Genomic DNA, 18,753 nt, shown 5'->3' on the forward strand with positions numbered 1-18,753 from the left:
CATGATCGAATTTTATGTAATCCATGATCGAATTTTATGTAATCCATGATTGAATTTTTTGAAAATTTGTGACTTTTTTTTTTTAATCCATGATCGAATTTTTTTTTGTAATCCATGATAGAATTTTTTGAAAATTTGTGATTTTTTTTTTAATCCATGATCGATTTTTCTGAAAATTTGTTATTTTTTTTTAATCCATATTATTCCAAGAGAAAATGAGAGAGATGATGATTCTGAGGCCACCCTATCCCAGCCATATTATTCACATATCGAATCCCAACAGCATCAGTGTAGGGATGAGCACGAAATACTGTAAATTAAATGCTGAATGGCGGTTCATACAGGGAAAGAACATATCAATATTCGCATATTCATTCAAAAACATGAAAATTCTTAATGGAGTACCCTCATTTTTTATTGAATTCCTAAAAAACAATATTTATAATGAATTTTAATAATTTTTTCGAATTTTTTTTAAACTTTATTTTGACCGATTCATCCGATTCCCGATCCGGATCGCCGATTGGCCGATCCGGATCGGTTTTTTAGAAACCCGATCCGGGTCACCGATCCGTTTTTTAAACCATTGGTTTGATGTGATGTACCATGCTCTACAATCATTTACGTTAGGGAGTTGGGATTGGCCGTTATAATATGCATAAATAGCTACCATTTTCTTTAGTTCCATGAAATTTTAGTTCAAAACCAGGGTCTTAGCGTGGCCTTATCTTGATAGGTCTAGGGCTAGGCTTGGCGTGGGCTAGGGCCAGGGCATCTTTTTGCTGGGGCCAAGCAAGCCCTTGGCTAGCCCACAGGCGAGCAGGGTTAGGCTTGGGTCAAGGTTGGACCGGCCCAATCCCAGCGCGTTGCCAGCCCTAAGGCTAGGTGTTTAAGGTGGGAAGGTGCTACACTATGATGCCTTAATTTCAATTTCTACAATAAATACAGGCCTTTTTTACCACTCAAAAAAATAATAAACACATTTTGTATGAGTACATATATTTCCCATTTATATAAGTATATTATAAGGTTGCAATACGCACATGCACACATAGTACTCTATATGTATATACATCTATACACACATACGGGGTTAGGTTTAGCATCCCGACCTTGGTTGGGTCAAGTGGACCGAAATGTGACCCATCAGGTTCATCGTCTGAGCCCACATCGGACCGAGTTGGGTCCATTGGGTGCATTTTATTCAATTTGACATTTTTCTCTTGTGTGAGCTGGACCTAGGAAGACCCGATTCTATCCTATTAAGCTAAGAAATCAGGGCTGACAGGCTTGCTCGGATGTGTCCCATTGAGTATTCAAATCTAGTCAGGTCAACCCGACCTGCTTGCACTACTTTAATTCAAAATTTTATATGAGGAAAATTATTTTATGCGGGTTGGACCGCATTTCTACATATACGGTTCAGAAAGTGTAAAGCATCCATCTTAAAGATGGATGAAAGTAGGTGTTCCATCAACAATGGAAACTACCTGTCCGAATGTTTTTTTATTAGAATTATTATTTTTAGTTTTTGAATGTTATTAATCTTTTCATATTCATGATCTTCATGTTAGAGACTACATTTCTTGAAATCTTAAAATCCATCTCAAAAACGAGATTTATTAAGAGGTCCACATCTCTACATATGCAGGCTTGGCCCCATAGAAACTGGGTCCTTATATAACTAGGGCCCATCAGACCTTATACTAAAGCTCGGTAACCACCCGACGGGATTGCAGAAAGCTAAACCGGCCCATGTATGATCCTCGTCCAAATTCCGCCGGCCCGGCTAGGTCCATTTGAACCACACGTTCTCCCCCTCTGTCCGCGCCACACCATCTTATTTCCCTCTGCGTGGCACCTAAATGAATCGACCGCCTTCTCGCACCTTCACCCTGAAACAAACTCTCTTTCTCTCTCTCTCTATACACAGTGAGATAACAAGGAACATCATTCTTCGGTAAACATATTTGCCCTTCTATAGTCGTAATTGCAGGTCATTCATGGCTTCCCTTGCCGTCTCTCTCTCCGCACCTCCTTCTTCATCGTCTTCCTCTCTTTCATCTCCTTTTCCCATTTCCTTTACAACCAACTCTCGGAAACCATCAAATCGTCTTCGATTAGGCTTTCTAAGGGAATCAACCTCACACCAGAGGCGGCTGTCCGCGAAAGCATTGCTCGAGGAAACAGTTGTGCTTGGGCCTTCAGAGAAGGGGACCCAGGAACCAGATGCCAACCTCATTGCCTCGTTGAAGCTCAAACTACTCGTGAGCTTTTTCTTCTTTGAGCTTTGCCCAATTCATTATTCCGGAGCTGTTATGCCCTTGTTTGGATTAATATCTGGTTTTTATGCTTTCTTCTTTATAATGTTTTTGTTGTAGTTGAATATCCATGAAGCTCTTATTTGAGTTTCTAGGGTTTATTTCATAAGCAGTAGTATTTGACTGGGGAGAGTTTCCCCTTTTTGACCAAGCTGGAAAAAGTATGCCACAGTAGCATAACTAGTGATGCAGAATGTTATATTGCCTGAATAGTGAAGAATGTGTACCAATGTCAATGAAAATAAATGTAAATTTTCCTCAAATTGGTGCATTGTTAAAGGCTTTATGAACCATCAAGAATTGTGTTAGGCTAAAAAGTGAAGATTCAATAACTTACGTTGTGAAGAGGAACATGATCTCTACTTGCATGCCAACAAAGTGAAAATGGTCAGGACTTAGTAACTGTGGAGAATCATGAATATAGAATCAGAATAGTTTATTCTTATAAATTAAGCTGTGTAACTTTTGAAGAGGCAAGAGGGATTTCCATTAGGCTGAAGTTTGAATACTATGCGTTGTGAACAGTGGTTTGAAAAACGGATCAGTACTCGGGATCGAAGACCCCAAAAACCCATCCGGATCAGTGAATCGGTGATCCGGATAGGAAATCAGCTGAATCGGTCGGATTAAGCTTTAAAAAAAAATAAAAAAAATTTATTAAAATTCATTATAAATGTTGTTTCTTAGGAATCCAATATGAAATCGGGACACTACATTATTAATTTTTATTTTTTTCATCAATATGCGAATATTGAGATGTTCTTTTATTTTAACCATAAAATTTACATCACACAAAAGAAAAATCATAAAATTGTCATGGATGAAGTATATAAAGAATGGTTTAAATCGATAAAAAATGGCCACCAAAATATCGAATTGGCGTAAAACCCTAATTCGTTAAAAAAAAAAAAAAAACCCAAATTATTAGAACCTAACTAACTATATCCAAAATTATTACAACCTAACTAACTATAATATTATATACTGAAATTGAAATTGTTGGTTTATATTTTATAATTATTTTATTATACAAATAATAACAAATCCAATTTTTTATTTATTTTTTACAAGAAATGCTTGTTGTATTACCTCTGACTTTTTTTTTTACAAAAACCTTTTATTTTTTTTAACAATAACCTTTTATTTATTTTTTTTTACAAGAAATGCTTGTCGTATTACTTTTTTTTTTTTTTTTAACAAGAACCTTTTATTTTTTTGACAAGAAATACTTGTTGTATTACTTTTTTTTTTTTTGACAAGAACCTTGTATATTTTTTCCAAGAAACTTTTATTTTTTTAACAAGAAAATTTTTTATTGTTGTATTACCTTTTTTTTTTTTTTTTGACAAGAACCTTATATATTTTTTTTCCAAGAAACTTTTATACTTTTATTTTTTTGACAAGAAAAAGAAATTTTGTTGTATTACTTTTTTTTTTTTCTTTAATAAGAGCCATATATTTTGTTTTAAGTTGACCAGGGACATTCAGGTTAGAAAAGGGTGTGCTAACCACCACACCATAGTTCGAATATTGTTATTATTCTCTCAACTTAAATATTATATTATATTACTATTTCAGCTATTAGCTTTTATCACAATAATCCCACATCGGAAATACAGAAGAAAATTGATGGGAGTAAATACTACTTTGTTACCAACTCTCAATGCGTGTGAAATGCATGAAGTAGAATGGGGCTTGCGGTTAAGGACACGTGCCTTGGACGATTCATGACGTCATGCACCGGGCGTTTCATGACGTCATGCACCGAGTTACTGTACAGAATCGTAGGTTCTTCTCTAGAAAGTACAGAATCGCAGGTTTTTCTCTAGAACGAACCGGGCGTATCGACACTGGTTCTTCTCTAGAACCGAGCTCTAGAAAGAACCCGATGATTCTCCGTGAACCGGGCTCTAGAAAGAACGGGGCGATTCTCCGTTTTACGCAAGTATCGACACGGGTTCTTCTCTAGAACCGGGCGATTCTTTGTTTTATACAGGTATCGACACGAGATGACCGATTATATAGTAAATTAGAGGATTCAAAATGTTTTAAAAAAACGGTCCTTGGTATCGACAAGAGATGACCGATGATATAGTAAATTAGAGGATTCACAATGTTTTAAAAAAACTTTATTGACACGAGATGATCGATGATATAGTAAATTAGAGGATTCACAATGTTTTAAGAAAATAGTCCCTGGCGCCCAGGCGCTTGCCTGGGCGGCCTAGACCAAAAATCCTGTGTATCGACACGACACATTTATCGATACAGGTTCTTCTCTAGAACCGGGCGATTCTCCGTTTTACACAGGTATCGATATGACACAGGTATCGATACGGGTTCTTCTCTAGAATCGGGTGATTATCCGTTTTACACAGGTAACGACACGAGATGACCGATGATATAGTAAATTAGAGGATTCACAAAGTTTTAAAAAAACAGCCCCTGCGCCTGAGCGGCTTGGACCAAAAATCCGCCCGCCTAGACCCAAGCGGCCCTACACACCTGGGCAGGTGCCCAGGGCAGATGTACCTGGATGGCCATCCAAGCGGGCTAGGAGGGCGCCCAGGGACATAAGGCGTTTCTCGTTTTTTTAAAACTAAGGGACGCCCGAGGTTCTGGGCTCCAGGCAGGCCGCCTAGGGGCCGCCTAGCTTTTTTTGAAACCTTGGGGATTCATGCCCTGCTAAACTCATCATGATGATTTATGCTGTAACCTTGGTGGTGGTATATTGGAACTCGGAACTTTGTGTAGTAATTATGCTTCTCAAACAGCTAGGGCAAGTTATGTATTCAGAGGTTGATCAATTGTGGATCGTATCCATGAGATCTTAGATCCAAAGATATATGTGCCTCTTATTTCCTATAAAGAAAAATAAAAGTCGTTTAGAAAAATTAGAGAATTGGAAGATTTGTCATGGAAGTTATAGCTTGATCCAAGAGTGGTGTTCGGCTGCCATCATCTGTGTTTATCCTGAAAAAAAAACACATGGAGCTGCACAATAATAAATGATTGAAGAAATCAATAGAATGTAAATGATATCGATTTAAAAATCTCAATAATTAATGAAATAACAAATTGCAATATGAATATGAGAACATCAAAGATCAACATGTCTGGCTCATGCAACTGAAACTTATTAAGAAAAGCCAAGGAATTGCTTCCTAGTTGCAGGATTAGTAGAAGACTAGGAGTCCAAAAGATGAAATTGTACATATGGTTCCTGAGAGTCCTCAATCTCAGTTGATGTAGTTCTCCTCGTTTTTCTTAAAGTAGAAATATAGGAAAGTGATGAACAGAAGACTTCAATTTACATTACCTGGTCTCTTGTTTGCTTGCCATTTCAATGATTGACACTTTCGAAGGTCCATACTGACTCTGATTTCTCTAGATTCTTCCATTTGTTTGTAGAACTTTGAAATTCATTTTAATAGGCTTGATTTCTTTTTTTGTTTCTAGGAAGCACAACTGAACTTCGAAAATCTATGGGTTTATATTTTGATGGCAACTATACACTAGTAATTTTTGTCTTGGTGTTAACCATTAGAAATACAAATTTTCTCTTGGAGCTTAGGATATCACGGTTTAGCTCGGTACTTCTTTATTATGAAATGGACATTTTTAAATGGTTTTGAACTTCATTATCTCTTTACGATTATATTTCAATATAGCTAGATATAATTTTGTCATTATATGTAGGAATATGTTGTAAGGTTTTGGTCATTATTTTGAACCCAGATTATCATGTCATAGGCAATCCAAAATCCCATACCCATCTATGACACCTATGGTCATTCCTATGTCCAAGAAACATGTCTTTATCCTGCACTTAGTGATTGCCCTGATGGGAACGTCTGCCCTGAACTGGAAACGGCTAGCAAAATGGATTAAAATTTATTCACAACCCTTTAACAGTTCTTAATAGGCATGACAGAATTCTTTAATGGTATTACTCTGAAAATCCTTGGAAAAAGAGACCATGCCTGCTGAAGTTTCACTAGGAAGGTTGCTAATTGTATATATACCTTATTGAGGCATGGACTTTAGAAAGAGGCATACACCTCCTTCTGGAAGCAAAGTTATTTATTGTTAGCCATGTACTTTTTCAGTGTGTGTCTAGAATGAAGAGAACTTTGTGCATGGGCTTTGATAGATGTCACTGTGCGATAGTTGTTTGCTAGAGTTTGTATCTTAGTTCATCTTGGGTTTCGTTTAATTACTTGTTATGCTGTTGGGATATTTTGCAGCAGTTAACTTGTCAAGTTTGGACAATGTATAGGGATATAATAATAAAATTCACATCAAATTTGGTTCTTCTACATGTATTCATGTTTAGACGGCAACAGCTTGCATCAATCAAGCTCAAAAGGCAAACAAAGCAGCTTTGGAATCCTTTGCTGCTTCCCATACTTCTAATCAAGAAAGATCTTGACAAGAATCTGCATCAATGAAAATCAATAGAGTAGTGACATTTATGCCCAGGATTTTAAAGAGTCCAAGTATCTAGCCCTCCTGACAATTCCAAACTCTCTCATACAAACCCCTCACTCTTAGCTATATTTCCCTGAGATTTCAATGTTCATCTTGTCCTAATTGCGATAGGCAATGCAAGTTTGAACTCCAAGGGTCAAAATATGGCCCGTCAACAGCGCCTTTTGCAATGCTTTGGGATATTTTACTGGTAATGACCATGTCAAAAGATATCTTGGTCTTTAAACACACAAACTTGAAAGGTACGTTGTCTTAGATGCTGCCTTTGATGCTAGTACCTTGCCTTGGGTCGCAATGAGGACCGATATATCTGACTTTTGAAGCCTTTTTGTTTTTTGGTGAGCTTGGTCCATCTAGGGATTAGAAATTCTATAGGCTTCTATTGTTTTTGGGTGAGTTGGCCCTTTCATAAATTAGAAATTTTAGAAGCTTAAGTCAAAGGACCCTAAAGGATTTGGCCTTACTTCAAAAATTTGAACAAACTCATGCAGTCATCGTTAGATATCAGTGCTGTGGCTTGTCACAAGAAATATATTCTTAAGGAGAGAGTATTCTATAGCTGCACACCTTGCGCCTACCTGAAGTGGCGGTTGAGATGCTTGGCCCTTTCGAGTCTTCACTAGGTGGTCGAATGGCAAAGTTTATTGATGCTTGCAATGCTCGATTTATGTATGTGAATTAGCATAGCTTTATCGAGTTTATTGATACCACCTGAGATGCCGGTTGTGCTCTTACAATATGGGCTTTTATTTTCACCCTTTGGTCATCTTTGATGAGGTGATAGTGAATTTTGAAGAGCGTAAGGAGGTCAACAGGCTTGTTAAAGGCCTGAAAGTTAATTCCTGGTGATGTCCATTAGTGAGGATCTTTTGGAGAAGATTTTCCTTTCAAAACTTGCAAAAAACTGGTCATTAGTCTTTAAGAAATAATATGTATCCAATTTTTCTCAAGAAGACTGAGTAGAAGCAATCATGAAATAATGTCCTTCAAGGATTGCCTGTGACCATACAAGCTGTTGGCTGAAACCTCAATAGGGTGGATATTCTACGGATTTTGTCAGGAAGCTCCACAGAGATCTTTGTAACTCTGAAAGGTAGGAGGGGTCTTTTGGGAGAATCTGTATAATGATTTCTACCCCTAGATTCGAGCAGTGACTACTGACTGTCTGATACACTCTTGTGCTGTAGAGATAATATTTCCTTTGCAATGGAGGACTGATTACTGCTCTAAAATCATGTAGCGTCCTAAATCACTAGTCAAAATTGTGTTATAGAGAAGAGAGTAAAAAATATGAGAAGGTGGATTGAAGACGGTTCTGTGCTCCATGGCATTGTGTTATATAATATTACAGTTACTTAAGGACCCTAGGGCATGAAAATAATTACACTAATGCTCTTATATGGGGTCCATTACACACTATAGACAATATAAAGACAACGAGAGGAATATAGACAGACAATAACCATAATGTACACTATTCTCTACAATATGTATGTGGTATCACTGTTATGACGATGAATACAGCCCAATTGTATTATTACTGATGAATAATTGGCTGATATTCAATAAGTTAAATCACTGAATTTTATGGCCAGAACGTTCCTAAAGGCTTTTCTCGTTCTTCTAGGCCACTAGGGGTCCACCAATTGACCATTTACAGTAAGTCGATGACACCCTAGTCTTTTGTGATGCAGACCCCAATCAGGTAAAAAGTGGTAGACAATTTATGGTTGTTCTTAGGATGTTTGAACTTTCCACAGGGCTTGAGATTAATGTGGCAAAAATGAAATTGATCGGGGTTTGACTGTCAAAGCGGGAGTTATTGCTTGCTAAGAGGCTGGGTTAGAGAGGAACCCTGGCAAAGAAATACCTTGGCCTTCCTCTATGCCTAGCGAGGCCCGAAAAGGCGTCAAAGGTAGCTTGCATTGTTGAAAACCAGCTTCGTCCCTTGCAGGTTGACTTATGCTAATTAAGGCCACCCTATCAAATATACCAGTCTTCCACATGTCCCTATTTGAGATGCCTATGTTGGTCCTTAATAAACTAGAACTTTTCACGCGGAACTTTTTGTGGCCTGATTATGAGGGGTTTAAGAATTTTCATCCCGTAAGAGTTGAGGTGGCTTGCAAGCCTAAGATAGGAAAAGGTCTTATGCATAAGAAGACTGAAATAGTGAGCGAAGCTCTGTTAAGTAAATGGTGGTGGTTTTTCAAACATCAGAAAGGCCTGGCCGTGTATCATTCAAGATAAATATGCTCGGATGATTCAGGTTCGCTACCAAAGCATAAATTAAGTGTTTGCTCATCGAGTGCTTCGACAAGTATTTTGATGTGTATGAAGATTAAGAGAACATGTATGATGTCAAAGGTTGGTGACCTTACTATGCTGTGAAAAGACTTGTGTGTGGCAGACAGAACCCTGGGAATCTCTTCGCTGACCTGTTTTTTCTTACAATAGATCAGAATGTATCCATGGAGGAAACTTGTGAGACCCTGAGAGGCTTACTGATTTGGGTTCGAAGTTTTTCAGCAACCTTCAGTCAGCTGAAGTCGTGGATTTCACTTTATACCTTCTCCAAATCGGTTCTTGCCTAGCCTCGGGAATCTTTACGGTGTCTTATAAGTTGCTGCCCTAAACTTCTCCACCTTCTCCATTCCTGTTGTAGAGAGCAGGGCCCGGATTACCCAAGTCCCCGCTAAGATTAAAGCATTCAGTTGGCTCGTCATATCTAAAAAAGCCCTTACCATCGATCAAATTCAGAGGAGAGGTATCCCAATCCCAAAACGACTCATCTTGAGTAAAAAGAGTTTGGGAAAATGTTGATCATTTGTTCTTGTTTTGCTGGATGTTTGCGCTGGTATGGGCTGCCATTCTAGGTCTCGATTTGAGTGGCAGTGGGTCTGGTCTGAAAGCCTTGAGGTCCTTTTCAGTGCCTACTTATCGCCTCTATTCGTGTTGCAGGCCTATTGTTATGGTGGGCTATCGTTCTAGCCTTAATTTGTAATTTGTGGTTTGAGCGCAATGCAAGGACTTACGATAGAAAAATTAAGGGGAGTGGGTAATTTGTTTGAAAACATTAGAGCTACCAATATATTTTGAGCCCAAAACTGTAAAGCTTTTGGGGCTGGTCATCTGTAGACTTTCTACTGAATTGGGGGAGCATCAATTGCACTAGGCCTATCGGCATCACAAGATCAGTCTTATGGAGGCCGCCTCCTTTTAGGGGTGGTTAGGCTCAACTTTGATGGGTGTTCCTTAGGCAATCCTGGTCACTCAGGTGTGGGTGGCCTGTTTAGGAAACATCAATACCACATTGTCTACTCTCATTCTCGGGCCCTATCGATTCCACATGGGCCTAGGCCTTGGCTCTTCTTGAGGGTCTGAACTTGTTTGATTATGTTTGGGGTCACTCACTGCAAATGCTAGGGGATTCCTTCAAAGATGAGTTACTTACCTTTGGTACCTTGAACGCTTGTTTGACCATATCTCGGTGTTATCTCGTGATATCCAGGTCTCATTCGGCCATGTTTGGCAGGAGGCCAACACGAAGCTGGTACTCTCACCCAGGGGAAGGGGGCAACAGGAAACAGTTTTATAATCAATATGTTACAGTTCTGAAGGGTCATGTTTGTAATTCACACTGTAAATTTTATTCATTATTTTTCTTTTGGTTTTCAGCAGTGCTGAATTTTGCACAGTTACTCATTACAGCATTACAAGGTAAACTTTGTAAAAAACTGACTGATATGATATAAGGAGATATTGCGCCAACACCATTTTATATGATGAAAGAGCCCATCCATTTGGTAAATCTTTAGAGAAGGGTGACCTTGAAACCTGAAAATCGATGATAATGCTGCTTTAATTTTGGATGTTTCAAAGGTGTCATCTGCGCATGATATTGGAGAGAGTGTATGTGTGTGTGTTTTAACAGGCTTTTTTCTTCTCGAGGAGACACATGAGAATATACACTCCACAAATGGCTTTCTGTTCTTGGTTTTCCATATGTTGATGTGTAATGGTACAAGACATTTTGCCCAAAACCTTGATCTTTTTTTCCTCTCTTGCACTTACAAGCTACATTTTTCTGTTGCTTGTTAACATGTTTGGATGACGATCTCTTCAGCCAAATTGCAAGGGAACCTGAGTTTGGCCTTACTTGGCACAGTGGTTGTCCTTCGGCATAAGAGAAGCCATTTCGTTAATTCCATGAAGGGGGAGGGATTTGGGAGAACTTCCCATCTTTGCATTTGCATAATCTCCAACTCCAGCCATAGAAACTTCCCATAGATCTCTTGCTATGTGTCTAGTTCCTTTCCAAAGCAGTGAATTATTGACCATTTGACACTAACACTATAAATAATTATTTGTTTTTACCAGAGGATGGATTGAGCATTATTTCTGTCCATTACTGGGATTATTATGATCAGATCGAATTTTTATATGAGAGAAATTTTGGGCCATGGACTAACCATACACAGTAATGGCTGGTAGAGTTCACTAGAAACTGGAAAGTTGATTCTGGAAAGGGTCAACTACTAAAATCATTAAGTATTTGATTCCAAGTCAAACACTCTTTTTCTAGTCATTTTCGTTTATCCCTAGCAAAAGCTGATTTATTGAACATTGCATTAGCAAAACATCAAAGTAATCCTTGTAGTGCATGATATGCATGATGCCAATCTACTCCATAGAATTAGCATAAAAAAGTTCCATATGGTTTAAGTTCATTTCAAGCATATGCAACTTGTGTAACACCATTTTAAAAGGCTATCATAATCGTTAATATTATTTAGAGTCTTCGCCTTCTAAAATTCACATGAGATGTTTGGGTTCAGAGTGCTGTTTCTGGACTGAATAGAGGTCTGGCTGCAAATGAAGAAGATTTGATAATAGCAGACTCTGCGGCAAAGGAGCTGGAGAATGCATGGGGACACGTTGATCTCGAGTCTGATCTCGATAAGTTACAGGGAAGATGGAAACTGATATATAGTAGTGCATTCTCAGCTCGCACGCTTGGTGGGAGTCGTCCTGGACCCCCAATTGGAAGATTGTTGCCCATAACTCTAGGCCAGGTTAGTTTGGGGAATTGGGGCTTTCGTCTAGGCTATTCTGCCCTATGGAACAGCATTTTCTTTTTGTAGTTCAGCAGTTTTTTATGAATTAAGTTTTTTGTTCCGTCTTCGATTGATATTTCTTCTTTGTAGGTTTTTCAAAGGATTGATATACTAAGCAAAGATTTCGATAACATAGTGGAGCTCCAACTTGGCACCCCATGGCCGCTACCACCTGTAGAAGTGACTGCTACATTAGCCCACAAGTTCGAACTCATAGGTTAGATAATGCAAACCCACATATTGATAAGAGATTGTTTACAAAGAGACTATTTATCTTTTGTACATAGAGGTCACAATCATTCCCATTCATTAGATGTCAAATTGAATGCTTTGGGGTAAGAGTCACGTCCGAGAATTTTTTTTTTTGGGAACTTTGTGTCTATTCTCTTACAACCATCCATTTTGAAATTTAAGGGACAAGAATGATTGTGACCTTTATGTACAAAAGATAAATGATCTCTTTGTAGACATTACCTATAATCTGGAATTTACCACCTATTTAGTCTAACTTGTGTGGGTGCAACAAATATATTATATGGTCGCCTTGATTGTAGGGTCTGCAAAAATAAAAATAGTGTTCGAGAAAACTACAGTAAAGCCAACCGGCAGCTATTCGCAGCTACCTCCACTGGATATACCCCGGATACCTGATCAATTAAGGCTGCAATCGAATACTGGTAGCGGAGAATTTGAAGTTACATACATCGACAGTGATACTCGCATAACTAGAGGAGACAGAGGAGAGCTAAGGGTATTTGTGATTTCATAGGTTTGCAGTCTGTTGTGTGTGTTCTTGTTCGGATCCTTCACTTTCACTGTACCCCAGTCTATGATCGAGGCATTTGGCCCTTGTCAGAGTCTGTATAATTGCAGTCTATGATCAAAGCATTTTGCCCTTGTCAGGGTCCTCTTTTTTAGTCCGTTACTCATCTGAGAATGTTCTTTCTGTATAATTGTAAATAATCTCTGTAAACTTGTGAAAGATGATGAGTTATTACAATTGTTGATGAGATTTTTGGTCACGATTGCATTTTGTACACAAGCTGTTAGTGTCAATTGTCGATGAGATTTTTGGTTATGATTGTATTTTGTATCTAAAGCAAGACTACCCACTCTCTCAATCTACCCCACCATTATGGCATGTATATTGTATGTAATCCTGTATGAAATTCTCTCAATGTTTTCTGCGTAACACCAACTAAGGGCTGAGAATGGGTTGGATGGGCCCGGATCCACAGGGATCTGGATTCAGATCCAAAAAGTATACATGGGGATCAATAGTTGGATCCAGATCTGGATCCAAAAAGTATACATGGGACATGGATCCACTTGGTCAGCCCCAAAAAGAATTATTTTATGTATTATTTTATATAGAAATGACCTTGTGAGACTTTTCCACATCCATGTGTGACCTTAAAGGATCACCATTAAATTTGGCACAGATCTCAAGAAAAGTCAAATATCACACTTATGTGATAATTTTTTTAAAGATCTGTGTCAAATTTAATAATGATCTTTTGGGATTCTACACATATGGGTGAGGGAGGGTCTCATAGGATCATTATTCTATTTTATATCTATAAAATAATATATAATAAAAAATACTATGTATACATAAAAAATAATATGGAAGGTATTAATAACTAGCCCGTATTCAATCCAAAGTGCTATTTGGATACAAATTTTTTATTTCGATCAAATCTTGAATTTATACTTGGATTTGGATAGGACCCAAAATTTATACAAATTTTTATTTCGATCAAATCTTGAATTTATACTTGGATCTTGATAGGACCCAAAATTTAGGTTTCGAATTCAGACCAGGTAAATTCCCAGCCTTGCACCAAATGCGGTAGAGTGAAAACATACAATCCAAACTACTTCATAGTCAGCATGAGAATACCTTGCCAAATTTTCCTATTTGTGCTGCTCTTATTAGTAGTTTTCCATTTTGAAGATCAGTTATTATTGAATTTTGTGGCAATTTTTCTTTTTCTTTCAAATAAATTCAAAATAGGTGGGGATGCATTGTACAACATTAGTGGCATGAGTGTGTATAGAAACAGCGATTTGGGGTTCATATAGCTAATACCCCTAATGTTAAAATTTACACAACAAAAAGCATTGGGATAATATTTTATCTCAGTGTTTGCAAAATCGAACCGGAACGGTTAACCGGACATGGGAGTGGAAGCGGTTTAACCTGTCCAATCGGTAAACCGGCCGATTCAACCGTTCTAACGGGGTAAATCTCAATATGGTCAAAAATTGTTGAGAAAAATAAAAAAAAGATACAAAAAAATTTACTAAAATATGAAAAGCGTATAAAAAATGATTAAAACAAAACACATTCAAATCAAGTTGAAAATTAATGGAAAAAATGGATTTTAAAGGTGTTTAACGGTATTTTAAAAAAATTTCTAAAAAGATGGAAAAATATAAAAGTAGGTGTTAATGACCAAAACCATTTCTAATCTTTACTATAATATAAAGAGTATTAAAAAATGTATTATAAATCAAGTTCTTTATTTTTGAGATTTTATATATATATATATATATATATATATATATATATATATATATATATATATATATATATATATATATATATATATATATATATATATATATATATATATATATATATATATTAATTTTTTTTAAAATACCAGGCAATCACTAAAACTGCCCGAAACCGGGATCTAACCGAACAATTACCAATTAGATTGCCCGGATTTTCCAACATGGTATTATCCCAAAGCAAAGAGTACTCTTCATGATAAAATACATAAAGAAAACTTGAAGATGCTGCGGTAGTCATTGAGCACCCGGTGCAATCAAAGTAAAGCGCACCTTGAAATGATGTCAAAAGATATTATTTTATATTGGAAATATTTGTGATGGTCTGAAAATTTATTTTTATATTTAATTATAAAAATTAAAGCTTTTTAAAAAAGCATAGATTGTGTATGTCTATCAATACGCGGTAACCTTGAAAATTGACAGTCTAGAAAATGCATTGCACGATACGTTGTTATTTTCAAGACTTAAAATCAAAATTATTTCATGTTCATACATCTTGAGGTCGAGATGATTGATTTGAGGATTTTTTAGCATCGAAACAATCTCTTCTAATGAATTTTTTAGTTTTGACTTTATTTGATTGTATAGAACCTCACCCTTATATAAACTTTTTCCTTTAATATATTCATATTTACTGCCACTCTAACACTGCGGCATTTAACATTCTCCCCAATTCCATTAGGTTCCTGCTATCTTTTCCAAAATTTATTTATTTTTCCTCGTCTATGCCATGCTGTTAGAATCTTGTTGAAATAAAAAGGTGTGATCAAAATCAATACACAACCCATAAGGTAATGGGTTGTGTATTTTTAGAGAGACATTTTTAAAGAGAAAAGCTATCTAAAACTTTAAATTTGATATAGAAATTATTTTAGGTAGTTTTTCTCTCTAAAATTTGATATAGTTTCACTCTCTAAAGTTTTAAGATGCTTTCTCTCTAAAACTTGAAATTTGATATTATTTTTCTCTCGAAAATTTTTGAGATAGTTCTCTCTTTAAAAAGTTTCAAGTTGTGTCTCTCTCTAAATTTTGACGTAGTTTCTCATTCTAAAACTTAAAATTTGATATAGTTTCTCTTTCTAAAAATTTTAAAACAGTTTATCTCTAAAAAATTTTAGTAATTTCTCCCTCTAAAATTTGATATAGCTTTTCTATCTAAAGTTCTAAGATACTCTATCTCTTTAAAGCTTAAAACTTGAGACAATTTTCCTTTAAAAATTTTGAAATGGTTCTTACTCTAAAAATTTAGGTATTTTCTCTCTCTAAAATTTTAAGATTCTTTCTTTCTCTAAAACTTGAAATTTAAGATGGTTTCTCTCTTAAAACATTTTGAGAAAGTTTTTCTCCCTAAGTTTTTTTAGATATTCTCTCTCTCTCTCAAATTTGATATTATTTCTATCACTGAAATTTGATATTATTTCTATCACTGAAATTTTAAAATACTTTCTCTCTTTAAAATTTGAAATTTTAAAGCAGTTTCTCTCACTAATTATTTTTTGATATTCCTCTCTCTAAAAACTTTTACTTCTCTTTTTCCCCATTATCTATAAAAATTTATGCCCTTCCCTAAGTTTTTATGCAAATTCTTTCACTCAAAATGAGCATACATGTGTGATTCTCCTAGAATTGTCACTTATAAATAGAGGGGTGTTTACTCTCTCTAAACGAACTATTTCTCACCTTAGAGCACACACGTGGGTATCTGACATAAAGACGCCCTTATAATCGGGCAAAACGCCTCCCAAATTGTCTATACACCTAATTTATCGCTATCTAAATGGCGATGCACGAAAGAGACGGGGCGGGCGCATAAGCCCAACCGGTTTTTGCGTAGTGCCTTTTTTTTTCATGAGTTGGCCGGCCCAAGTTTTGGAATGCCTTTGTTGGTACACAAAAATTTTTGTGTACCCACAAAGATATTCCAAAAAAAAGGCGCTACGTAAAACCCGGTTCTAAAAATTACCAAACATGGTTTTTTTTCTTTCTTTTTTCATAATAATATGGGTATACAAAATCATGTTTTATTTACCCTTGGATTCAAACGAACCCTTAGGTTTTATAACATTAACAAGCACAAAGTCCATGAGACATTATAATAGCTCTAATATTTTTTAGTTTTGTGAGCCTTGGGGTAGATTGACGCCCAAGATAACGGGTCGGAGCAGTCCAATATTGAAAAATATTGTATTGGATATAATATCCAAAATCATCACAATAAAGAAATCATTTGATAGTGATGAATACCCTAAAAAATAAAGGTGCGGTGTGTATACAGCCTAGGCTCCAAAGAATTCAATTAGAACCCACCTTCAAATAGTATCGAAAAAAGTGGTTTCAATACCGAAAATATTAGTAATAGTCTTAAAATATATTTTCGTCTTTATTTATAAAGTTTATAGCTTCAAAATAATGTAGATTGACAGATCTATCAAAACTTGAAATCCATTTTTTCTCATGTTCATGCATCTTGATGTCGAGATGATCAATTTGAGGATATTTGGGCATCAAAACAACCTCTTCTAGTGAAATTTTTGATATAGGCTCTAATTTGATTGTTTTTAGAGCCTTGGCTCTATATAAACTTTTCCCAAAAATAAAAGTTTAAAAAGATTAAGTCTCTGGGCTATATCTCTTAGTTTTTGAGATGTATGCGACGTCCATAGGTATATCTCTTAGTTTTTAGATATATGTGCTAGAGGAAATTTGCTATTTGGTGTAGAGTCCTAATCTATATAAAATGAATAAGACAGTGAAGAATATGTATGCCCTCTTTGGGGTTACCATATGTAAATGTAACTTCCTCTTTAGAGAGAGGTAGGCATCTTGTTTATGACGGGCAAGACCTTCTTTCGAAGAAAAGTGAGCTAACATTGTAATGATGCCTCACGTAAACAAAGAGGCAGGTTTCTCGTAATGAAGTGGATCCTATAGATATTTTGTGTGATTTTGGTTGTTAGTGAGACAGTCTTAGTTGCTTCTAAGGTGGTCTTCCTTGATAGTGGTTTAGTTGTGGAGTAGAGATAGTTAGTTATGGAATAAAGATGCGAGATAGGTAGGTGATGTTGGTAAGGAGAGTGGGTATAAAAGGTTTGTTTGATTGGGTTTTGTTGAGGGTTAGAAATGCAGCTTCGTGTCTTAAAATTTATGATGTAACATTCATCGGTATAGTGGATTTGTTTGATTGGGATTTGTTGAGGGTTAGAGATGCGGCTTTGTATCCTAAAATTTATGATGTAACATTCATCCTCATAGTGGATTTCAGTTTCATTTGGGTGAACCACGTAAATCTTTGTCTGCTTGTGTTGCGTGCTTTAATTCTTGCATTATGATTTATATTTTCACTTATTTTGTTTCTAGCTAGTAAAGTATACGATCCTGTTGGGATCTAACTGCGGGATTCATATTTCTATATCTAAGAGGGTTTCCTCACACATCAAACAGCCCCATATTTGAATTTTTTTTCCATATAGAATGGTTCGATGCCTTCTTAAACAAATTACTCTTAAGATTAAAAGGATAGAAATTTCCGGTGATCCGGTTATATGTGGCATCCAACATTGGACCACCCCGTATTTTGGTTTTTACATGTATAATACGGTATGCCTTACTACAATGCGGAGGTCAATAGTGGGAAAGAGTTCCTTCAGAACTAGCAAATGTTCAATTCCTCAATGATGTATCTTATAAAAAGAATAAGAATAAGTGCATGAGCAGAACATAGAGCCGTATCAATTAGTGATAGGGCTTACTACGATATGGATGTCAAAAATGTATATAATACCTTATTAAAAAGAGAAATAAGGGGCAGTCCGTTATTGGAGATATCAAATATCCCCAATTCTTTTTTCTTTCTTCTTGGACACATTGAATCCGTCCACACTCGCAAAGAAAAAATAAAAAATCCAAGTATAGGGTTGGACCGATACTTCCAATATCGGATCTGGTATTTTATTTTGAGTTTTGGATACAATAAGACATTTACCGTTAGGTATAAAAATGTCACAATTACACTTGAATGTAGCTAGAAATGCCTTTTCTCCACACAAAATCTGAATGTTTCTCGAACTTCAAAAGCAACACTCTCAAACACTCAGTTTCAGACGTAAAAGCTTGAGATGCTTGTTACTTTACTAGGTAAACGGCCTTATGTATATTTCACCTATAGTCAGTGGTTCTATAGTCAGCGGTTCCCTCTAATAGGGATTATTGTTTCTTTTACTGGATGAGCGAAAGACTCAATA

The 18,753-nt window shown here is 36.3% G+C and overlaps 1 protein-coding gene across 1 annotated transcript; it reads left to right on the plus strand.

The window, feature by feature from the left end:
• Positions 1-1,436: 1,436 nt before the first annotated feature.
• FIB4 (Plastid-lipid associated protein PAP / fibrillin family protein) lies at positions 1,437-12,951 on the plus strand. The gene is made up of 4 exons (XM_011625187.3): positions 1,437-2,267; positions 11,651-11,887; positions 12,020-12,146; positions 12,484-12,951. Exons 1-4 carry the CDS (start codon positions 2,004-2,006, stop codon positions 12,696-12,698), a joined length of 843 nt encoding a protein of 280 aa, XP_011623489.1. The 5' UTR covers positions 1,437-2,003; the 3' UTR covers positions 12,699-12,951.
• Positions 12,952-18,753: the final 5,802 nt, after the last annotated feature.

This window comes from Amborella trichopoda, chromosome 6 (genome assembly GCF_054954075.1).
Source record: "Amborella trichopoda isolate Santa Cruz 75 chromosome 6, AtrichopodaSantaCruz75HAP2 v2.0, whole genome shotgun sequence".
Classification (NCBI taxonomy): domain Eukaryota; kingdom Viridiplantae; phylum Streptophyta; class Magnoliopsida; order Amborellales; family Amborellaceae; genus Amborella; species Amborella trichopoda.